This window comes from Symphalangus syndactylus, chromosome 19, assembly GCF_028878055.3.
Source record: "Symphalangus syndactylus isolate Jambi chromosome 19, NHGRI_mSymSyn1-v2.1_pri, whole genome shotgun sequence".
NCBI classification, from domain to species: Eukaryota; Metazoa; Chordata; class Mammalia; order Primates; family Hylobatidae; genus Symphalangus; species Symphalangus syndactylus.
In genome coordinates this window covers 89,531,775-89,557,063 of record NC_072434.2, presented here as the reverse complement: position 1 = coordinate 89,557,063, position 25,289 = coordinate 89,531,775, and the positions used below count along the sequence as shown (strand labels likewise).

Below are 25,289 nucleotides of genomic sequence, written 5' to 3'. Positions count from 1 at the left end.
TCAAAGCAAAACACATCCCGTTTAAATATCATCATGCTAATTCAGACTTGATCATTCTAGCTGGTCAAAATCATTTGGATTCTTAATTCTGTGATCTCTGTATCTTTCTGTATTTTCCACATTCTCTACAATGGGCACATATTACTTTTAAAAACAGAAAAACATTGTCACTTCCTGTTTAAAGTATAATGTTTTATAAACTAACTTAAGATATTTAATTTTTTTAGGAGCAAAGAAGCAAAATGGAATGGAAGTGGCCTGCGGTCAGACAGTTCATGGAAATTTGCTGGTCCTGCCCTGAACACTCAGACCTGAAGCACACATTCCTTTGCATGGCTGCAGTAAACAGCAGCATCAAGATCCAGGGTTGGAGACCACTCTCCAGTATTCTCTTGGCCTCCTTCAATAGTGATGCATCTTATTTCTCACAGCAGCCATGACAGTTCATTCTCCAGATCAATAACTGCCCACATAGCTATGTGCAACTGTGCCTTAGGCTACTCCACAGCCTCTTAATGTCAAGAACACATTCTTGCATGATTATTGGATTAAACAATTGTCTTTTATCCCCACTCCCTTTCCCTACTCATAAGGAAAATCATTTTAAGGCATATCACATGAAATGCATAATCCTTTGTGCAAGATAATGGAAGGTGCCCAGGACAGATGCAAAGAATGGAAGGAGTGGGGACCACTCTGGGTGCAGGTGCAGCGACAGCTGAGGCTTCACATCCCACATCTGTACCCAAATATACCATTTCTGCCCACCCAAGCAAAACATTTTCCCAGAGTTATGCTTTAAGCCTTTACAGGGAACTGGAGGATAAGAAGGGACTACTGATAACTTCAGAACATTATGTTTGAGTAAATATAAGAGAACCCAAGGTATGAGTCAACAAACAGGGACCCTGGGTGCCCCGCCCAGTTCTCTGAGGATGGCAAAGACCAGCAATCAGAAAAGTCTCCTTGGGGGCTGGGCTCAGTGGCTCACTCCTATAATTCCTGAACTTTGGGATGGAGAGGTGGGAGGACTGCTTGAGGCCAGGAGTTCCAGACCACCCTGGGCAACATAACAAGACCCCATCTCTTTAAAAAAAAAAAAAAAAAAGTTTTTTAAATTAGCCAGATGTGGGCACCTGTAGTCCCAGCTACTTGGTGGGGGTGTGGGTGGGGGTGGGGGAAGGTGCTGAGTCAGGAGGGTCACTTGAGCCCAGAAGGTGTTCAGTGAGCCCTAATCTTGCCACTGCACTCCAGCCTAGGTGACAGAACGAGACCCTACGTCTAAAAAAAAAAAAGAAAAGAAAAGAAAGAAAGAAAAAGAAAACTTTCCTCAGGAAACTGTTCTGTTCTATCAGCCCAGCACGAAATCCTGTGGCAGGAACATCATGGAAGTAGTTTTACGCAGGAAGATTTGGTTGCTAGCATACCAGCCATGTTGCAAGGTTGCCAAGTGAGTGTAGCAATTGTGTAATTATTGTGGAAATGTAGTTCTCAACCACATCTTTCTCATGGTAATTAGTGTTGCTGGTTGGGCATATTATTATTATTACTGTACACTTCAAGTATTATTCCCCCTAGATTCTTATAGGATTCAGTAAGGCAGTATGACTGCTGTGCTCCAGTTGTTTTTGCCTATAGAATAGGAATTAGTATACTTTCCATACGCCTTAACGATAATTCCACTATGAACTCTAGACATAATTCCGGCATACGGTGTGCTTAGAATAAACTGCATTTACAGAAACAATACACTACACTAACGGTCTTTTTAACAGAATGTGGTACCCTGGTATGCACAAAAGCCGGTGTATCAGAGAGGCTGTGTTTGGAATGTACTCTAGGGCTATATTTACAGAGGATGCAAAATACACACATAGACTCCATTTCACACCCCAACCAGGCCTGTTAAATGAACAATTAAGAAACAAGCCCCGGCCCGGCGAGGTGGTTCATGCCTGTAATCCCAGCATTTTGGGAGACCGAGGCGGGCGGATCACGAGGGCAGGAGATTGAGACCATCCTGGTTAACACAGTGAAACCCTGTCTCTACTAAAAATACAAAAATTAGCCAGGTGTCATGGTGGGTGCCTGTAGTCCCAGCCACTGGGGAGGCTGAGGCAGGAGAATGACGTGAACCCAGGAGGCAGAGCTTGGAGTGAGCTGAGATTGCGCCACTGCACTCCAGCCTGGGTGACAGAGTGAAACTCCATCTCAAAAAAAAAAAAAAGAAAAAGAAACAAGGCCCAGCACAGTGGCTCTCTCCAGTAATCCCAACACTTTGGGAGTCCAGGGCAGCAAGATCACTCGAGGGCAGGAGTTCAAGACCAGCCTGGGCAACACAGCAAGGCTCCACTTGTACAAAAAGAAATGGTTAAAAATTAGCCAGGAATGGTGGTGTGCATCTGAGGTCCCAGCTACTTGGGAGGCTGAGGTGGGAGGATCACTTGAGCTGAGGAGTTCGAGGCTGCAGTAAGCTATGATTGCACCACTGCACTCCAGCCTGCGTGACAGAGTGAGACCTCATCTCTTAAAAAAAAAAAAAAAAAAAAAAAAACACACAAAATAAAGCCTTGGAAAAACTAAAAACTTAACATTTTTAAGGGGATTATTTGTTTTGCGGTTGAGACAAAGGCATAAGAGAAATTTAAGAGATCCTTACAACAGCCGGGTGTGGTGGCTCACGCCTGTAATCCCAGCACTCTGGGAGGCCAAGGCAGGTGGATCACCTGAGGTCCAGAGCTCGAGACCAGCCTGGCCAACATGGTGAAACTTCGCCTCTATTAAAAATACAAAAATTAGCTGGGCATGGTGGTGGGCGCCTGTAATCCCAGCTACTCAGGAGGCTGAGGTAGGAGAATCGCTTGAACCTGGGAGATGGACGTTGCGGTGAGCCGAGATCGCACCACTGCACTCCAGCCTGGGTGACAGAGCGAGACTCCATCTCAAAAAAAAAAAAGAGATCCTTACAACAGAGGAGACGGATTTCACTACAGTTTGAAATGAGTACAGTTTGGAGTGATCCTCCAAATAGCGTTTATACTTAGTGCTCTAACTGGAAAGTCTCCTGCATGAATTATTACCATCCATGAAGCCCCAGTGCCGCTTTCATTTGTTCCTCTCTCCTAGGCCTGATGTACCTTCCAGATCCCTTGTGAGAGCTCCTCTCCATGTCCCTAGCCAGTATGTCACTGCCACCTGAGCCGTGCAGGACGATGACTGCAGAAGGACATATGAAGTAAACCTACAACATGTGTGTGTGAAGATGTACGCTCATTGCTGACTCAGAGCTAACTAGCTTGGGGACAGCTTATGGATTTATACTCCTCTGGAGTATGATTAGGAACTGGACCTAGTTCCTAATTACATTCAATTAGCTTTGGTTGATCACAGGTCCTATGAAAACTTTATCCTGAAGCTCTTTCACCACCAAAGTTCATGTGGCAGCACACGCTCCCCTCTTCTCTAGCAACTGGAATATGAATGTGGCCACAAAACATACAGAAAGTTTTCAGATTCACAAGAATAAATGTCACGGGGGGAGATGCCAAGATGCAGGATGCACAGAGACAAGGAGTGGAGAGGGAGCTGAACGTCCAGGGAAAAGCGCTTTCATGAGGCACCTCCAGGGAGCAGGGAGAGGAAGCGCATCATAAAAACTGCATGTACCACGTAAAAGTCCACTTCCTGATTCAACAAGGAAGACAAGTAAGAAAATCTCTACAAGTGGACAAATGCTAGCGGTGTGGCAATTGGGGGTCCCAGTAACGCAACCCACACACACTTTAAGAAATATCTGTCCCATGGTGTGTTGTGACCGCTTGAAATCTATGCTGTTAGGGCACATGCCCAGCTAAAATGCAAATGTACACATCTTGAAACACCATAAGATGATCAATAGGTATCTGCTGAATGAAAACCTATGGGAAAAGTAGGAGAAGGAGAAAGTGATGTATAGTGTTAAACGTCTGTGAATCCGAAAACATTCTCATGGCAATCCATGCATAAAGCAACGAGCGTTGTGCCCATTTTTCTTATGGATGCCAAAATCAGCTTCCTTGTAACTTTAACTCATTTTCTTTTTTTTTTTTTTTTTTTTTTTTTGAGACAGAGTCTCTCTCTTTCACCTAGGCTGGAGTGCAATGGTGCAGTCTCAGCTCACTGCAACCTCTGCCTCCCAGGTTCAAACTATTCTCCTGCCTCAGCCTCCCAAGTAGGTGGGACTATAGGCGCACACCACCATGCCTGGCTAATTTTTGTATTTTTAGTAGAGACTAAAAATGTTGTCCAGGCTGGTCTCAAACTCCTGACCTCGTGATCCACCCGCCTTGGCCTCCCAAAGTGCTGGGATTACAGGCATGAGCCACCGCGCCCGGCAATTTTTTTTTTTTTTTTTTTTTTTTTTTAAGACAGAGTCTTGCTCTGGTCACCCAGGCTGGAGTGCGGTGGTGCCATCTCAGCTCACTGCAACCTCCACCTCCTGGGTTCAAGTGATTCTCGTGCCTCAGCCTCCTGAATAGCTGGGGTTACAGGTATGCGACACCACGCCTGGCTGTTTTGGTGTATGTGTGGTTTTTTTTTTTTTTTTTGAGACAGAGTCTTGCTCTGTCGCCTAGGCTGGAGTGCAGTGGCACGATCTCGGCTCACTGCAAGCTCTGCCTCCCGGGTTCATGCCATTCTCGCGGCTTAGCCTCCCAAGTAGCTGGGACTACAGGTGCCTGCCACCACGCCTGGCTAACTTTTTGTATTTTTAATAGAGATGGGGTTTCACTATGTTGGCCAGGCTGATCTCGAACTCCTGGCCTCAAACAATCCATCCGCCTCGGGCCCCCAAAGTGCTGGGATTATAGGCGCGAGCCACTGCGCCCGGCCACTTCAATCCATTTTCAAACAGAGAAACTGAGGTTCAGAAAGTTGAAGTAATGTTTTCCAAGCTCAGACAGGTAGATCAGGATGTGAACCTAGATCTGCCACACTTATAGAGGCCACGCTCTTCCCACTAAACCTGATTAGTCTGTGTATGTCAGCGTAAAAGAATTTCTCATCATTTTCTTGGGACAAACTTTGTTAAGGTAGAGGGTACACAAGGAGTGCTCTGCAGTGAGGGCAGTGAGTAATGTTGAGAGATGGTGATGTAAATGAGAGCTTTCCTGGCTGATAATATTTCTCAGGTCTTACTGAATGTGAATAATAATAGTGGCTCTCATGAAAGGGCTTGGGGGGAGATGTGGTACAAAGGGCCAAGTCCTCGAAAATGGGATAATTGAGTACATATGGCCTGCCTTGCAATCCTAAATAAAGCTGCTCTGTAATTCTAATGCCCCAAGGCCAACATAACACAGACCAACAGGCCTCCTGCCTTTAAATATTCAGGCTGACTTATAAAACAGCAACAACCTAAACAAGGGCAACTTTAAAACCCCAACTGGAAATAAAAGACTTCTCCCTGGAGCATGAAGTCAAGCTGCCTCCTCAGATACAATCGTACTCCTGTGGTGCAGAGTAGCTGGGGGTAAAAAAGTATCCCTATTAAAAACATTCCTGCAGAAACATGGCAAAATGAGAAATGGATCCCCTTCCCCCCGCCCCCACGCCTCCTAAAAAGGGGGCTTGTCTCCCTCTTAGAACAGGCTTTAAATAGTAGATAATGACTTCTGGTAACGCTTAGCTTTGATTTCTTCAGGTTGTGAATCTAAGGAAGTGGAAAGCTGGTTTTATGTTAAAGCAGAGATCTAAGACCTGAAATTACAAGTCATTTATTGTAGTTATCCTCTGCCTCTAGGTTGTTGTCTTAAAAGTTACAAAGGTGCAATTATCCAGGTGGCTAACAACCTTTCTGAATTTAGAATTCCAGTTGTCACAGAAAAAACCATGGCAGGGCTGAAGGTTAGAAGCGAACAGAGGAATCTAAAAATACTGAGCATTCAGAACGCAGTAACAACCCCTTACTAGCGTTTAAATGATCTCTGTGTCTTCTCTACTAACATCTAACTGTTAAGGCAGGTCACTGTGCTTGCTCCATTATCAGGATTATTTTATTTCAAGCATAATATCCACATCATAACTGCTATGTTATTTCAAAATGAAACTGATCTAGACTATCTGTTGCGTGTTTAACTTGTAATACCTTAAAAATCAGGAGGTGAGGCAGTGGGTGGACTGAGACAGGACTGTATTTAACCCAGGGAGGTGATCCAGACCCAAGAGCCAGCTCTGAGGCTCAACTCTAATTCTTAGCTGTGTGGCCTTGAGCAAGCCCCTTAGTTGCTGTCGTCTTCAGCTGTCTTGGGTGTAAAGTGAAGATAATCCTGTCTCCTTTTTAGGGTTGTTCTAAAGAAATACTGGGCACAGGGTGTGGGCTTAATACGCTTTTTAAGAAATCAGTTACTTTTTCTACAAAACAAGAATAAAGAGGCATCAACAGGGGTCACACAATGACTTTCACACCCTTTAGAAAACATCCTGTACTGTGGTCCCATCAGTGTTATGCCTTTACTCATACATTATGATTTTAAGAACGTTTGAAAAACCCTACACCCTCAATCAGCCCTGCCTATATTTGAAATTCAACAATTAGACAGTCAATCCTTTGGATTAAAGCTGCGTTCTCTATGAAAAGGCAAGTTCCCCCCTGGAAGACATAACAATAAAAATTCAAGCCTCTATCAATCATTTATGGTAACAATTTCTTATCCTTTTCTGAAAACAAACAGAAAAAATGTATATTAAAGTAAGCAGGAGCTAGAAAAGGGAAGTAAAAGTCAGTCTCAAAGGGGAAAGAGATATAGAATTGGGTGGTTGGAGAGATTTATGAGTATACATGTACATTTCCATATACGAAGATATTGACACATTCTCTTGGGATGGAGATTGTGCAGAACAGCATCTGCTGTATAACCCTTGCATTAATGATATTCCAAAATATTTAGGATTTTAGCCGCAATATTCCTTCCTCAAAGTCCCTAGAGCTGCAGAAGATTTAAATATTTTGTCTTGGAGATTATCAGAGCTCTAGACAAGATCAACCAGACTCAAGAGACCAGAAGGGAAACACAGAGCAGTTCATGAAATTCCAATCCTGGTTGACTGCTGTGTGCTGCTGCAGTGGTCACCCTACATCCTTCGCTGAGTATCTGTGAAAATGAGATTGAGGAGAGAAATGGGATTTGGGAATATCACTGCCCCTATCTTGGAAATTAAAGACAAATAAGCCACTAAAGAAATAGTCGTGTGGGATTAACGAGAGTGTGCATTCCTTGTGGGTGTTAGAACAATCTCGTGCATTTTTTAAAATCCCATCGCACAATGATAGCACGGAAGTGTAGACACAGGATATGTTCCTTTTGATTTACTGCTGACAGACTGTAAACTGCATGAGGGCAGAGGCCGGGTTTGTTTGGCTGACCGTTAAAAATACCTAGCACGAATGTGTGACTCATATCTGCCCTTCAATAAATATTTGTGGATTGCATGAATGAATAAATGAATGAACAAGTGGATGGATAGATGGACAGATGGACGAATAGTGAGCCAGGCGCAGTGGCTCACTCCTGTAATCCCAGCACTTTGGGAGGCCAAAGCGGGCAGATTTCTTGAGGCCAGGAGTTTGTGACCAAGCCTGGCCAACATGGTGAAACCCCATCTCTATTTAAACATACCAAAAAAATTAGCCGGGCATGGTGGCACATGCCTGTAATCACAGCTGCTTGGGAGGCTGAGGCAGGAGAATCACTTGAACCTGGGAGACAGAGGTTACAGTGAGCCAAGATTACACCACTGCACTCCAGCCTGGCAACAGAGTGAGGGGCCGTCTCAAAAAAAAAAAAAAAATCAAAGATATGTGGATATATGAACAGGTGGATGGATGAATAAAGAGACACATGGGTCAGATTATTTAAAACTGGAAACAAAGGAGCGGCCTGAATTCTCCCCTAATCAACTACGCACTACCATCCAACATACACCGCTGAGCACTACCACCCCCAAGAAGGGAGGAGGCAGGGAGGAGGGAGGGGAGTATATATGTGCATACTTGCGTGTATTTGCCCTCTGTTGGTACAAGGGCACCCTACCGGGAACGAGTGTAAGGACATTTAGATTTGCATCTGATAGAGACAGAAAATGATGAAAGTCTGAGGGTAAAAGGTTTCCTCACCAGTGCACCAGGAGCAAGCAGACCTGCGTCTTGTCTTAGCTCTGTCACCAGCCTGTGATCTGGACAAAGCAATTATCTTTCTGAACCTTAGTTTCTTCATCTGTAAAATGAATGAAGTGAACTTAGATGCCCTGAGGCCCCACCTAGTCTGTCCCCTGCTTGGGATTCCAGCCTCAGCTCAGCGGCCACACTCTCCCGCCTCCCCCGGCCCAACCAACCCCCCCACTCCCCCCACCCCCTCACCCCCGGCCCCGCGCTTGGGACTCCAGCCTCAGCTCAGCTCAGCGGGCCACTCTCCCGTCTCCCCTCCCCACTGCCGCAGAGGCTTCCTTTCCACCACCAGCTGCACACCACGCCTTCCTGACCCCCCGGTCTATATTAGAACTCCCGTTACACTCTCTAGAGCATCCGTCATCTTTCCTTTATCTCAGTTAGAACCTCATAGTTATTTATTATTATTTGTTAAATGTCTGCCCCACCCTGACTGTAAACAACAACATTTATTGAGCACTTACAATTTTTTTTTTTTTTGAGACGGAGTCTCTCTCTATTGCCCAGGCTAAAGTGCAATGGTGCAATCTCGGCTCACTGCAACCTCCGCCTCCCAAATTCAAGCAATTCTCCTGCCTCAGCCTCCTGAGTAGCTGGAATTACAGGCCCCCACCACCATGCCCGGCTAATTTTTGTATTTTTAGTAGAGACGGGGTTTCGCCATGTTGGCCAGGCTGGCCTTGAACTCCTGACCTCAGGTGATCCACCCACCTTGGCCTCCCAAAGTGCTGGGATTCCAGGCGTGAGCCACCGCACCCAGCCGAGCACTTACCAAATATTACACTCTTTTAATCACTTTACATGCATTATTTATTTTAATCCCTACATTAAATAACTTTGAGGTAGATGCTTCATCATTCCCATTTTACAGATGAGGAAATTGAGGCCAGAGACACACGTAACTTGTCTGAGGGCACATAGCGTAGTAAGTACCTGATCTGGAATTTGAACTCAGGCTGTCTGCTCCAGAGACTGCATGGACTCTGGTATCCTGATTTGAATCTCCCAAAACACAAGTACTGGAGGTCTGTTTTGCTCACCACTGTATTCCTGACACCTGGCACAGTACCTCAGTGAGGCAGCATAGTAAGCCCTCAATGAGTATCTGCTGCAAAAGGGAAGGGTGGGTGGGTGGTAGGAGGAAGGGAGGGAGCAGGGGAGGAAGAGACAAGACAGGATCTCATTCCTTAGCTTTTTCTGCCCTAAGCTTGGCTAAAGTCATCTGCTTAAGAGAGAGCTGAGGCTGGAAACCACTGAGAAATGCTCAAATGTGAAAGTGAAATACATCTGTGAAACTCCTGTAGGCCTGGGAGTGCTAATAATTTGGAGGACACCAGAAAAATCACACATTAATTATCCTGGGTAATGAAACTGTGCCTAGTTGTCATCTATATGGTGAACATCATTTACTTTACTTTTGGGCATTAAAATTTCAAAATATCTCTCTGTATCACTTAATATAAATACACTTCCCCGGGGGGCACTTTAACTTTTGACTCTATCTTCTTCTGTCCTATTTTTATTCTTTATAATGAGCATGTATTACTCATACATTTTTATATAAATACTAAAAATAAATCCTCAAAAATATATACCTTTTCTCCATTGCTTGACCCTGCTTCTCAAATCTTCCTAATGAATCCACTTACACAGCCCCATCGTTAGCCATGAGATTTCTGAAGTGTGTGAGCACGTGTGTGTGTGTGTGTGATGTGTGTGAAAAACACAAAGTTATAATTATATTGAATTAAAATAAAAGATCAGTTTCCACTGTCCTCTTCAAAGTGCTTTTCACTGGAAAAGCAATAACCTGGGAACGAAGCCTGCCCTGCCCCTCCTCAGATCTTCCTGGCTGATGAATCCTAATCAAAGCTAAGTGCTGAAGGATAATAAATAGGTTTAAGCTATACCACACACCAGTTCATTAAAAATAATAATTGTTCTCCTAGAAGGCCCATGGTTTATAAGAGGATTACAAGAATAGAAGCAGGAAGACTATGCAGAGCTTTCTTCCTACTTCTCAGGCCTGCAACATCTTGAGTGTGGAAGGTTGTTATTCAATCACCAAATATTTATGATGGGCCTACTGTGGGCAAATAATTGGTCGGGTGATGCAGAGGATTCTAATCTGAATAAAATCTAATCTGTGCCCTCTGAGTGGCTCAATGCACTTGCCAACATCTTTAAATGCAGAACAGAATCAATGAGAAGTAGGATTTCTTATCTCAAAATTGTTCTTCCGCCAAACACCGAAGGAGCTATATTTTGTTCCTCTTAAAGAGTCTACCATCCAGAAGGGAAAAATAAGACAGAAAATAAATAACTACAGCACACAGTACCTCTGAGGATAGGGGTAATAAGATTGTGGTCAAAGCAGGGTGTGCTCAGAACCATTTGAGGCAACTGGCAATCATTTCCTTAAAAGAGTAGCATTGAGAAAAGCTCTAATAGATGCGTAAGATTTTGATGGGATTTTGGTAGGAGCCAAGGAGAGTAATCAAAGTGAAGGAAGATGCACTTAAAAAAATATCCCAGGGAGAATGTTGAGGTCCGTTAAGCCACACCTGTATGGCTTGGTTACAGCACTGGTTCTCGGAAATCACCTGGAAAGTTCTGAGGCCCACAGGGAAAGTTCTGAGGCCCACCCCGGGCCTACTCTGGAGGTGAGCCCAGCACTCCATGTCTTGGTAAGTCTTCCAAGTGATTCTGGAGGAAATTAAAGGAAGAAGCGACTGGCCTGGAGCACAGTAAATGTAGGGGATATGGCTCGGAAAGATGGGAGGAGACCGAGAGGTCTGAGGCATTCACACCCAGGTCACCCTTCAACAGGAGAGCCAGGGAAGGGTTTTGCGCAGATCAGTGATACCCTAAGAGCTGTGCTTGACAATCAACTTGGAAACATGCTGGAGGAAACACAGTGAAAAGTTGTTTTCAGAGCTATTAGGAATGGGAAGAAAATGGACTTAGGGAGGCCAGGTAGAAGCTTAGAGATAGGGGCTGACATCCTGATCATTGCAAAGGGAAGTCCACAGGATGCAGCCACAGAGTAGCTGCTGGGAGGAAACAAAAGACTATACATCTTATATCTCATTTACCAGGAAAATAGTGGTCTTGTTAAACGGGGTCTTCCTATAGGGACACCATCAAATCATTGAGTCCTTGGATCTGTCGCCATAATATATAAGGCTCTAAAACCACACAAAACACTAGAAACAAATAGTTCTATCATCCTCCTGCCACAGAAGGACATCCTGAAGGACCTCCAGGACAACCTCAAGCCCCAGGCAAGGGCTCCAGTCCCTCCCTTTTCCACAAAGCAGCCTGACAGGCAGATGGGCCTTCCCAGGGCACTGGACATGCTCAGCCTCCTTCCCCCCGCCCTGAAGCGGAGCCCCGGGGGCAAACAAGAGCCAGCTGTTGCTTAAGTGACCTCCGCGGAGGAGATCAAAGGAAGGATTTAGGAAAGGAAGATGCCTCTCCCTCTCAATCCTGAAAAATCACAGGCTCCTGTTTATGTGACCCATGTCTCCCAAGGAATTCAAGCAATGAGTTCAAAGACCATAATCCAACTAGCGCATCTCACAAGGTCAGGTGGGAACAAGGTTGCTACCATCACGACACGCCTCCTATTTAAATGACGGTGGAACTGAGAGGCGCAACAAACAAATAATGTTATTCCCATCTCAGAAAGACTACAACCCCCCAAAGTCAGTGCCAAATAAGCACTAAGAAAATATAAGCATAATTGGAAAACACTACTAGCAGAGATTTTACTCACTTCAATAAAAGTGACATGCAGCAGTAGTGAGCCACCTAGGTGGCAGGTGGAGAAAAGAAACCTACTGGGGATATTCATCCAATGCGACAGGAATACAGTGGTGGCTTTCTGAAGGATGTGTGTAAAGGAATCCCTCCTCCCCAGATCACACTGGTTCCTACATAAAATCCTAGCAGAGCCCATAAAAAGTAACAATGATTGAGGCCTCCCAACTAGTTGCCTTTATACAATAGCCACTATTTAATTTTCCCCATATGCTAAATGCCTTGGAGCCTTATATATGTTTAGATCATATAGTAACCTTGGGCAAACAACTGTTAAAATCTTCAACCCTCTCCTACACACACCCACACCTACACCCACACACAGGTACTTCACAGAGTGAAGAAATTACCAGTATTTCTATTACAACAGATTTTGGCTTTTTGAAGAAACGCCAATACTTGATTACCAGCATTCTTATTTTTCTGGCTATACGGGAGCCAGGGCCAGCATTTCATTTGAGTCAGTTAAACATGGTTAACACTAACAGGCTAAAATAACAGATTTGAAAGTAAAAACCAGGCCAAGCGCAGTGGCTCACACCTGTAATCCCAGCACTTTGGGAGGCCAAGGTGGGTGGATTGCCTGAGGTCAGGAGTTCAAGACCAGCCTGGGCAACATGGCAAAACCCCATCTCTACTAAAAATACAAAAAACTAGCCAGGCATGGTGTCACATGCCTGTAGTCCCAGCTACTTGGGGGCCTGAGGCAGGACAATCGCTTGAACCCAAGAGGTTGCAGTGAGCCGAGTTTGTACCGCTGCGTGACTCTGTCTCCAAAAAGAAAAAAAAAATTATTTTGTTTCCATAGAGTTTTGTTTGCAGTGTCACTATGTTACCAAGGTCTAGGTAACTCTAACCCCATGCACCGAGCTCAGCAGGGCCTCCGTTTCCATAACTGCCTCCTGCATCAAGCACTCTGTGTAAACGGAAACTCTAACTCAATTCCAAATGAGGGGCGAATTTTAAAACTGTGCCGCCATGATGAATTAGGCCTCTCCAAACCTGAACTGCAGTAGAAATTAGGTTCAAAGACGAGATAATGGTCTTATATGGAAGAAGCTACCATACACCTTCCTACAAAATCACATTTTCCTACAGAAATCAAATGACCCAGTGTCCTGCTTGGAATGCTTTAACAATTCTAGTGGTATTATTTTGATATTATTTTCAAAAGTCCATGGGAAGTTCACAAATGATCACTCAGCAGCAAAAAGAAACTTTCCGGGATACATGTCATTTCCTACCTCCACATGGTCCAGGTCCTAACACGGTCAATGGACGCAGCCCTGTCTCTGCTCTGAATCTTTCTCTGCCATTGATTTGCCAGTTGCTTCATCAGATGGCAGCCTTGGCCTACTGTGCCTGAGTTGCTGCCTTCGTAAAGAACAAGTAAGTTGTCATAAATCTGGCACAGTGCAGGGACGCTCTGGCGACAGATGACTCAGGTTTGAACATGGGCTTCTCCATTTACTTAACTTCTCTGCGCTTCAGTTTTCTAATCTGTAAAACTGGGACGATAACAGTACCTACATCTCAGAGGATTGCTGTGAACATTAAATGATGTGACACATATAAAGTGTTTAGAACAGGATCTGGTTCTTCGAAAGCTCTTACTGCATGATGACTATTATTACGTTCCTAAAATGAGAAAAAAAATACGAAATTTTGAAAAAAGGTTATTTAAAAAGTAAAGCCTAAGCTTTCTGGTTTACAAACCAATTGAAACAGTCTGAGTCATATGATTGTCTTTGGTGAATACAGTGGCAATAACAAGTCAAGTACCAAAGGAACATAAATCATTCTACCATAAAGGCATATGCATGCGTATGTTCATTGCAGCACTATTCACAATAGCGAAAACATGGAATCAAGCTAGATGCCAATCAACAGTAGACTGGATAAAGAAAATGTGGTTCATATACACCATGGAATACTATGCAGCCAAGATCATGTCTTTTGCAGCAACATGGATGGGGCTGGAGACCATCATCCTAAGCAAACTAACACAAGAACAGAAAACCAAATACCATGTGTTCTCAGTTATAAGTGGGAGCTAAACAGTGAGCACACATGGATACTAGGATGGGAACCATAGACACCAAGACCTACTTTGAGGGTGGAGGGTAAGAGAAGGGTGAGTCTCAAAAACTACCTATTGGGTACTATGCTTACTACCTAGGTGATGAAATAATCTGTACAGCAAATCCCATGACACTCAACTTACCTATATCACAAACCTGCACAGTGCCCCTGAGACTAAAAGTTAAAAAAAATTATCTATTGGGTGTAATGTTCACTACTGGGGTGATGGGTACACTAGAAACCCAATCCCCACCATTACAGAACGGGACACGTGCACCTGCACGTGTACCCCCCAAATCTATGATACTACACAATCAATAAATACATAGAAGTCAAGTATACTAGAGATAAGAGTTCACAAACTCAGGCCTGTTATCTTTAGACTCCTCTCCCCAAGAAGGAAGAGTTACTATGGGCTCTGCAGGCACCTAAAATAAACAGACCTCCTTCCTCCCTCCTGGAAGTTTATATTATTTTAAAAAGTCGTCGGTATAGATGATCATTTAGCAGGATACAGAGTTTGAAAACTATGTAACTCAGCTTATTCAAGGATGATTTACATAATGGATAAATTCTTAAGACAGATATATGAGAATCAAATTTTTACAAAATATATCAAAATTAAAAATATTTTTAAAGTAATGTATGCCCTTTTACGAAATACAGTTTACTAGCGGAGACCAGCAGCCATCAATATTATTCTCTGCTAATATTGTAGCAAGCATCTATTTTTTTCCTGTGAAGTTTTAAACTGTCTAGACCAGAAAATACTTACATTTGATGTTATATCCTGCTTTTTTATCACTTAGCATTAATTATATCATGAATATTTTCCCTGAAACATGGGAAACATTTTACAAATGTTATTTTAAGAGCCCATAGAGCATTTGATCAAATAGACTGATCGTAATTTCTGTAACCATTTCCCTAATGCTGAACATGCAGCTTCTTTCTAATTCTTTATAATTATTTTTTTTAAATGCTTCAGGAAATACTTTTGTGCATTAATCCTGGTAGTTAGGATTATCCCCTTAAGATAGATTCCCAGAAATAGAACTAGTAGGTCAAGGAGTAAGAATAATTTTAAGGTTCATCACACTGCTTTCCAAAATGGTATTAATTTATCCTTCATTATATGAAAGAATATCACATTTTACAAAATCTTTGTTAAGCTGCATCAAAAATGGTAGCTTACTGTTGTTTCGATTTGCATTTATTTGATTACTAATGAAGTTGAACAATTTTTCTTGCGTTTGGTAGCCATGTGTGTTTGTTTCCCCTTTCGCAAAGTCAGTTCAACAGACTTTGTCCCTTAAACTACTGTGGTCTTAATGTTGACATTAGCAATTTGTATTTAAAATTCTGTATTAAAGATATTCATGCTTCATTGTAATTTTTTACATTCTCTGCAGATTGTCACCTGCCCTTTGATTTTGTCAATGTACAAATGTTTTCTGATATGCAGAGTTTAATTTTTACGTAGTCAAACCCGTCCATGTTTTCTCTTGTGATACCTTCTATTCTTTCAAGCTTAGAAACTTCTTTATCCATATATTTCCTTCTAGATTTTTTTTTATATATTTAATCCTTTTTGTTTGCTTGTTTTGAGACAGAATTTCACTCTTATTGCCCAGGCGGGTGTGTAGTGGTGTGATCTCGGCTCACTGTACCCTCTGCCTCCTGGGTTTAAGCGATTCTCCTGCCTCAGCCTCCCGAGTAGCAGGGATTACAGGCATCTGCCATCACACCCAGCTAAGTTTTGGATTTTTAGTAGAGACGGGGTTTCACCATGTTGGCCAGGCTGGTCTCGAACTCCTGACCTCAGGTGATCCACCCTCCTCGGCCTCCCAAAGTGCTGGGATTTTACTCTTTTCAATGTTGGGAAGTAACTTCTCCCCAGCGTTCTACCCAAATATTGGTGGCATCTTATCACAGGAAGAGCCAGATTACAAATGAACAAATATTCATATTTATGCATATCTGGTTATCTCTTTTTTTTTTTTTTGAGATGGAGTCTTGCTCTTGTCACCCAGGCTGCAGTGCAGTGGCACGATCTTGGCTCATTGCAACCCCCGCCTCCCAGGTTCAAGAGATTCTTCCGCCTCAGCCTCCCAAGTAGCTGGGACTACAGGCGCCTGCCACCAAACCAGCTAATTTTTGTATTTTTAGTAGAGATGGTGTTTCACCATCTTGGTCAGGCTGGTCTCGAACTCCTGACCTCAGGTGATCCATCCACCTTGGCTTCCCAAAGTGCTGGGATTATAGGCATGAGCCACCACGCCCAGCCTGGTTCTTATCTCTTATAGGGAGACTGAGGCATCATAAGCCTAAGGGAAAATGACTACTTTCTTCAAATCAAAGAGTATTTTATAAGGGTGCTGAGATTTTAATAGACATCTGTAAGAAATGCAAAAAAAAAAAAAAAAAATTCAGGGACAACTTATAGGAAAAGATGTACTATGTATAAAACCAAAGTGGACACTGGAACAGGAATTAGGAATTGGTGTTCTCAAAGTTGGCAGAAGGTACTTTCAGGAAAATGAGAAGCTGTTTCCAATGCAGGCTCAGTGCCGTGACTACTTGTGGGATGTGCTAATGGGCACCTGTGAGGCTGCTGCCCTGCACCCTCCAATCTAGAATCCAGGCTAAAGACCCCGCAGCCAGTGTTACACGGAAAGATTACAAACCAAATGGCTTAGTTCTGATAAGACCTAGGCATAAAAGAAGGAAGAAGTCCTGACAAGAGAGTCCCAGCAATCTGAGCACCTGGCTGTGAGCCCTCAGGGGAACATCCCACAGGCTGCTGATATGGTTTGGCTGTGTCCCCTCCCAAATTTCATCGTGAATTGTAGCTCCCCTAATTCCCACATGCTGTGGGAGGGACCCGGGGAGGAGATAATTGAATCTTGGGGGTGGTTTCCCCCATACCGTTCTCATGGGAGTAAGTCTCATGAGATTCTGATGGTTTCATAGGAGTTCTCCTCTTTCACTTCACTCTCATTCTATCTTGTCTGCCACCATGTAAGACGTGCCTTTCACCTTCCACCATGATTGTGAGGCCTTCCTAGCCACATGAAACTGTGAGTCTATTAAAACTCTTTGTCTTTATAAATTACCCAGTCTCGGGTGTGTCTTTATCAGCAAAGTGAAAACAGACTAATATGGCTGCCTTCAACTTTGTTAACACACACCCTTCTAGCTCTAGAGAGGACAGGTCTCTTCCCTGCCACAGAGAAGGCGCAAAGTTCTAACTTCTGGGGGATCACACAGGTGGTAGGGGGCTCACCTCTAATTTAGGAGCTCCTCGAGAAAGAAAACTCTCAGCCGACATCTAGAACAAGAACACTCCACAGCCTGAGGTTCAAGAACCCTGAGATCACCCAAACACCCATTTCCAGCACGTCCAATTGTTAGCATAAAATCGTCTGTAAACATTGCTTCTTTGTGGCTTAAGAATAAGAGTGAGATAAACTTTAAATTACAGTTTGCTGTTTTGTTATGGAAATGTTAACAAGGTGTGTTTGGCCTGGGAAACATCATTATCTTTTGTTTTCCTGGGGAAAACGATATTGAAAAGTTAACCAAAGTTCACTTTCCGGACCTGGAATAACATAAGAAGAGATTTATTATACCATATTTCCCAGAATTTGAACAAAAGCATCAACAATGTAATGTTTTATTATGGTAAAATATATGTAAACTTAACTATATTAACCACTTTTAAGTGTACAGTGGCATTCAGTACATTCACATTGCTATTAACCATCATCACCATCATCTCCAGATCTTTTTCATCTTCCCGAGTTGAAACTCTGTATGTTAAACAATAATTCTCCATTCCCCTTAACTCCAGCCGCTGACAATCACCATTCTACTTCCTGTCTGAGTTTGATTCCTTTATGTACCTCATGTAAGTAAAGCCATATAATATTTGTCCTTTGTGACTGGCTTATTTCACTTGGCATCATGTCTCCAAGGTTCATCCATGTCGTAGCCTGTTTCAGAATTTCATTCCTTTTCTTAACAATATGCCATTGTAAATACATAGACCACATTTTGCTCATCCATCCATGATGCACACTGGGCTGTTCCCACCTTTTGGCTACTGTGAATAATGTTGCTACAAAACATGGGTGTACAGATATTTGTTTGAGTCCCTGCTTTCAATTCATTTGGGTTTATACCCAGAAGTGGAACTGCTGAATCATATGTAATTTCATGTTTAGTTTTTTGAAAAACTGTCATATCATTTTCCAAAGCAGCTGCACGATTTTACATTCTCAGCAGCAACACACACAGTTCAGTTTTAAAATCTGTACATCTTTGTAAGAGGAACTAACTTGGGAGCTAGTTCCTTCAAACATATCTTTGTCATCAGTTTGCAAAGCACAGAGGGAAAGTTGAAATGTCTCTCTAAATTGAGCTATTCGGTCAAAACCAAACATGATGGTAGGAAAGTAAGATCTTGGGACAAACAGGGGCTATTCGAGAGAGAGGTGGGCTTTGCTGGTTCCCGCACTGGCCTCACTTCCTGCCTACTCTCCCGGCTTCACTGACCACACCTCTGTTCTACCGTGTCTTGAATTTGCCTTTTTTTTTTTTTTGAGATGTAGTTTCACTCTTCTTGCCCAGACTGGAGTGCAATGGTGCAATCCAGGCTCACTGCAACCTCCACCTCCCGGGATCAAGTGATTCTCCTGCCTTAGCCTCCCAAGTAGCTGGAATTACAAGCGTGTGCCACCACACCCTGCTAATTTTTGTATTTTTAGTAGAGATGGGGTTTTGCCATGTTGGCTAAGCAGGTCTCGAACTCCTGACCTCAGGTGATTCGCCCACCTCGGCCTCCCAAAGTGCTGGGATTACAGGCATGAGCCACCACGCCCGGCCTTGAATTTGCCTCTGATTCCAATTTCAGTGTTGACTGACCTCATTCATCCTCATCATTCAAACTTGAATTTCCTCAAGATCAGAAAAATAATCCTTAACCACAATTTTCATCATATCATCTAGAGCGCAAAAACATGAATTCCACATCCTTTGCCTGTTCTTCAAGGCCCTTAACCAACTTTCCCTATCATGTGTCTAATAAATGTTCTAATAACTCTTTATTATCACCTCTTATAGCCACGAAAAGTGTGTTACACTCGTCACCCTCACCCTTTCCAACATAATTACTCAAACTCACTCAGAAAACTGAAACACCAAGAGCCTTCCAAACCACATTCTCCTAAAGTACAGGTGGCTGTACTGAGCCTTTTGTCAAGACAAGAACCTGAATCATCTGTTGTAGTGTCTCTCAGGCTGGTTAAAAGAAAGCAACCACAGCAATACTCCTCTGCATTAACCAAACCACCAGTTATGCCTAGTGTCAAAGGTCTTTCTTTGTATAAATGTATGGGGTCCAAGTGTAATTTTGTTACATGGACATATTCCATATTGGTGAAGTCAGAGCTTTGAATGCATCCATCACTGGAATAAACTACATGGTGTCCATTCAGTAATTTCTCATTCCTCACCAACCTCCCCCACCTTTGCAATCTCCACTATCTGTCTTTCTCCATTGTCTACGTCCATGTGTACATGTTATTTAGCTCCCACTTATAAGTGAGAACATGCAGTATTCGTCTTTTTGTGTCTGACTTGTTCCACTTAAGATAATGGCCTCCAGTTCCAGGCAAAGATCTTATCATCTTTTATTCTAGAGAATTAAATTACTTAGAAAAGTACCTGGCTTGGCTGAGTGCAGTGGCTCACACCTGTAATCCCAGCACTTTGGGAGGCCAAGGCGGACAGATCATGAGATCAAGAGATCGAGACCATCCTGGCCAACATGGTGAAACCCTGTCTCTACTAAAAATACAAAAATTAGCTGAGCATGGTGGCACGTGCCTGTAGTCCCAGCTACTCTGGAGGCCGAGGCAGGAGAATCACTTGAATCCAGGAGGCAGAAGTTGCAGTGAGCCGAGATCGCGCCATTGCACTCCAGCCTGGGCTACAGAGCGAGACTCTGTCTCAGAAAAGAAAGAAAGAAAGAAAGAAAAAAGTATTTGGTTTTTTGTCCAACATTACCATAGTTCCTTTGGTGATGATGATGATGATATAATAATACCTCTTTGGTCTGATGTCACTTTAATTTACAAAACACTTCTGCTATTTCATTTGATTCTGTCTGAAAGATAAGCAGGACAAGTAGTAAGATTCCCACTTTACAGAAGGCCAAGTTAGAGATACATAACTTACTGACTGGCTAAGTAACAAGAAAGGAAGTTAGACTAAAACCTCCAGGTGTTTGGACTACTGACGTCATGACCTCTCACCTTTGACTCCTACACCCCCTTTCAAGCTCACTTTCTCAGAACAGCTACTGTCGACAAGATTCACTGGGATGCCTTTCACCTCACAGATGCAGGGAGCTTATAGTATCCCAGGGAATAACTTATTAAGGCTGTTTAGCTGGTTTAGCTGCACTCAAATAAAGCAAAAAATGAAGAAACCTGCCAGTAAGGTGCTTGCGGACAACATTTAACCCAAAGTTACGGAAGCAGGGTCCATTCTTTGCGAAAGTGGCTTTTCCTTAACTGTCGAGGCTGTAGCCGGCATCACTAGAACCCAGCTCAGCCCATGACTCATCAAAGGGGGCATTTTGTTGATGTGGCTGTTATTTAGAAAATTGGCACACGTGGGAGAGGGGACCATCTTAAGAAAATATAAATATTAGAAATACAAGTGAATAAACTGGTGGTAAATGGAATCCTTGATGCTGGTCCATAAATTGCCAGATGACAGCTCATTCCCGTGACACACAGTTGGAGTGTCCCACTCCTTCAGACTTTGCTGAGAGAAAAGAGAGACCACAGAGTTTGTTGATTGACACAAAGCTGACTTTCGGGGTCATGAGAGCCTCAGAAAGCATGTTTAGATCCACTTAGTCCCATCACAACTTGTATCTTTCGATTTTGTCCAGACCCCCCTCCCCCTTCCTTGTGCTATTCTTGAAGGTTGGAACCAGGTTTCATTAAGTATCTCCGCCACCTGATTACCTGAGGTCAGGAGTTCGAGACCAGCCTGGCCAACATGGCGAAGCCCCGTCTCTACTAGAAATACAAAAATTAGCCAGGCGTAGTGGCGTGCGCCTGTAATCCCAGCTACCCAGGAGACTGAGGCAGGAGAATCGCTGGAATCCAGGGGGCAGAGGCTGCAGTGAGCCAAGATTGCACCACTGCACTCCAGCCTAGGTGACAGAGCAAGACTGTCTTAAAAAAAAAAAAAAAAAAAGTATTCCAAGACCTTAGCACACAGCAGAATGTCAAAAATGTGAGTTGAATAAATATGAATTGAATGATTAGCATAATCCCAGAGAAGCAATAAAAAATTTGGCTCTGAACACTAACTATGGATTTGGATGTCTAGGATTCCAATCTGGAATCCCCTGATCTCCCATTGTACTGGGCTGCAAATAGCCAGAGAAATGTCTAATTAAGTGCTCTGGGCAGACTTCTGCAGTGCAAGCAAGACATACTCTCTATCTGCTACAGCAATAATAAACCTCTATCTACCATCTCAGATTTAGGAGGAAGCAACCAGGTAGCCACATTTGCTAAAAACAGTTCGCTACTCATTACACAGCCACTGTTTTCTCAGAGATAGAAGGTTTGGGTGCACCTCTGTTTATAATAAAAGAATCTCTGAGAATTTCATTTTAATTGCATCAATGAGAAACTGCTCTCTTGAAGGTAAACAATGGCTAAATTATTTTGTGATGAGAAGTAACACTCCATATTTAATTTGTTGCATAAATTCAGATTTTAAAATTTTGACTCCTATTTTTACACAAGACAGATGATTACATTTGATTTTCAATACTTTCCCCCAAGATTTTAAAATCAAATAGCAGATGAAAGAACATTAAAAGTGAACCTGCTTCCCCGAGATTATAAAGACACATTTGTGTACCTGTGTGCACAGATGACGATGCACATGTGTAAACACAAACGCCAAGGCCAGAGTCTAAAGCCAACCCAGGATCCACTCTCCATTCTCATTCAATGTGCTATAGGGCTGAGCTATTTCTTGCAATATGTCCAAGATGTTTTAAGACCTGGCCTGGAGCTCATGTTACAAAGTATTAAAGTTCACCTTGACACTCTACCATTCAATTTGCCTTTGTGATCAGTGCCCCAAAAGGGAATATCCTACAAGGTCATTCCATCCAGTGACTTCTACCTTGTGTCACTAGTCTTGGATTTCGGTAAAAGTAAGTCTAGCATCTCACCTCCCCTCACTTTCCCAGAGCTATATCTGATCCTTGGGGGACCTGGAGGAAAACCACAGGTATACTTAAGAAAGCTCAAAAAAAAAAAAAAAAATAACCTCCTGTTGCAGGAGGTTAGGGGTCAAGATGTAGGAAAAAATCCAATGAAAGCAAGAATGTAGTCAAAAACAGAGAGATGGCTTCATCAAATAACTATACGACAGTACCCCAACAAAAAACTCCATCACTCTGTCTGCCCTTCTGACAACCTGCTTGGCAGCTGTGCCCTGGTGCCATTATGGCTTAATCGTGTCATACCGCCAGGTCTTTCTCTGATGCTTAATTTGCTTTTTTCCCCAACCCCATGCAGGTGAGGAGGTCAAGCTTTCTTCTGATGAGTGCCAAGGCCCTGGAGTCCATCTCACACCTGCAGGTTGCTTCTGTGACAGTTCTCCCACCCTCAGAAGATGTGTTAGAGATTTTGGCAAGATCTCCAACTCCAGCTTGTTCATGTGCCAAATTCTTACATCAGTCTTTGCAATCTTGATTCTACCCAGCATGTGATGGCCACTACATATGTTTTGTTAGAAAATAAAGGACAGAAAAGAAAATCCACAACGGTCATTCTAAATCTATTTTCTTGAAACTTGAATGAATCTGGAAAATTTCTTTATGCAAGAAAAATGAATGATTGTAACTCAAAATGGACCATAGACCTAAATGTTGGAACTAGAACTACAAACTCTTAAGACAAAAATCTAGAAGTAAATCTTCATGATCTTGGATTAGACAACTTCGTAGAGACCAAAAGCAATAAAAGAAAAATTGATCAACTGGATCTCATCAAACAAAAAACTATTGTGCTTCAAATAACACCATCAAGAAAGTGAAAAGATAACTCACAGACCAGGAGGAAATACTGGCCAATCATATATCTGATAAGAGACTTATATCCAGGATATATTAAAGACTTACAACTCAACAACAACAACAAAAATAGCCCAATTAAAAAACACCAAAAAGGTTGAATAAATATTTTTTCCAAAGAAAATATATGAATGGTCAATAAGCACACAAAAAGATGCTTAACCTCGTTGGTCATTAGTGAAATGCAAATCAAAGCTACAGCGTGATACTAGAATCAAAAGCTTCATCTATTGCTGGGAGGAATATAAAATGGCGCTGCCATTTGGGAAAAGAGTTTGGAAGTTTCTCAAAATGGGGCTGGGCGCAGTGGCTCACGCCTGTAATCCCAGTACTTTGGGAGGCCGAGGCAGGTGGATCACGAGGTCAGGAGTTCAAGACCATCCTGGCTAACATGGTGAAACCCTCTCTCTACTAAAAATACAAAAAATTAGCCGGGCGAGGTGGCGGGCGCCTGTAGTCCCAGCTACTTGGGAGGCTGAGGCAGGAGAATGGTGTGAACCCGTGAGGGGGAGCTTGCAGTGAGCCAAGATGGCGCAACTGCACTCCAGCCTGGGTGACACAGTGAGACTCTATCTCAAAAAAAAAAAAAAAGGAAGTTTCTCAAAATGTTAAACATACAATTGCCATATCAACTAGCAATTCCACACCTAGGCATCTATCCATAAGAAATGAAACCATATGTCCACACAAAGATTGACACACAAATGTTCATAGCAGCATTATTCATAATAGCCAAAAACTAGAAAGAGCCCACATTGCCATCGATTGGTGAATGGATATACAGCATGTGGTATGTTTATACAGTGGAATATTACCTGGCAATAAAAAGAAATGAAGTACCGATACATGCTACAACAGGGTAAACCTTGAAAACATTGTACCAACTCAAAGAAGCCATCTGCAAAAGGCCTCAGATTGTATGACTTTGTTTATGTAAAATGCTACAAAAGGAAAATCCATAGAGACAGAAAGCAGATTAGTCTTTTCCTGTGCCTGGGAGTGGAGTGGGGTGAAGACTGACTGATAATGGGCCATTTCCTTGTGGAGTGACAGAAATGTTCTAAAATTAGATAGTGATATGGCTGCAAACCTGGCAACATACGGAAATGCACTGAGCTGGACATCTAAAACAAGTGAACTTCATGGCACATAAATTGTCTCAATAAGGCCATTTTTTATAGAAGAATGATCTCGGATTCCTAATTGACCAAGAGTTAGGCGTGCACACATTTAAAACAGGTGAATTTTATGGCACATAAATTGTATCTCAATAAAGCCACTTTTTAGAAGGGAATGACCTCAGATTCCTAACTGAACAACAGTTAGGCCTGCACACAAACTATCTGGTCCTCAAAATTAGCATTAGCTAGCCCACAGTCGCCAGCATCTCTTCCTCTGCCATCTCACTGTCCCTACCTCCTTCTTCTGTCTCACAAAGCTGAGGCTAGAAGGCTCTTGCCATAAAAAAGTAGACCCAACAGTCTGCAGTTTCCCCAAAAATCACCATTTCCCAAGAAAATCAGTCCTAAAAGAAATCAAAGGAATAAACCAAAAACATGAAGTACTTTGAAACCTGTTGCTAGGTTTTCCTGCACCCCATAACCAACCCAGCCACACACACACCGCAGGTCCTTCCCGAACATGGTCAGCTGCAGCCATGTTTATTTTTGCCTGGGCTATAATATAATGGAAGAAATTTTTTTTCTGGCTTTTTTTTTTAACTTTACGTTTTTCCCTCCTGAATTCTCCTGAGCTAATGTGATACAATCTTGAAAATTTACACCATAATGAGATCAAGAGGCATTGGCAACAGCCTCTGTAGTAAATTGGCATCCGTGCTAATCGATAACCTACTTTCAAATGAAAAGAGGCAGACCCAATCCATCCTCTACACGAAGGCTGCCAAGCAACAGAACACGCCGCCTTCTCAGGGTGAGAGCTAATTGCTGCTCTCACAAAGACAGGGGCAATCTTATCCAGGTGATCCATTAGCTGGAAACTACT

The 25,289-nt window shown here is 42.9% G+C and overlaps 1 protein-coding gene across 2 annotated transcripts in view; it reads right to left on the bottom strand.

Moving 5' to 3' along the window:
• Window positions 1-25,289, bottom strand: part of KIF26B (kinesin family member 26B) — a 580,448-nt gene that overhangs the window by 528,148 nt on the left and 27,011 nt on the right. The window contains exon 1 of one of the 2 annotated variants that reach the window (XM_055233557.2): window positions 20,177-20,234. The exons of the other annotated variant lie outside the window; for it this stretch is intronic. Within the exon in view, the coding sequence (XP_055089532.1) occupies window positions 20,177-20,179 (3 nt within the window). The 5' untranslated portion in view covers window positions 20,180-20,234. Of the gene's footprint in view, window positions 1-20,176; window positions 20,235-25,289 lie in introns of those variants that run through there. 2 annotated transcript variants of the gene reach the window in all.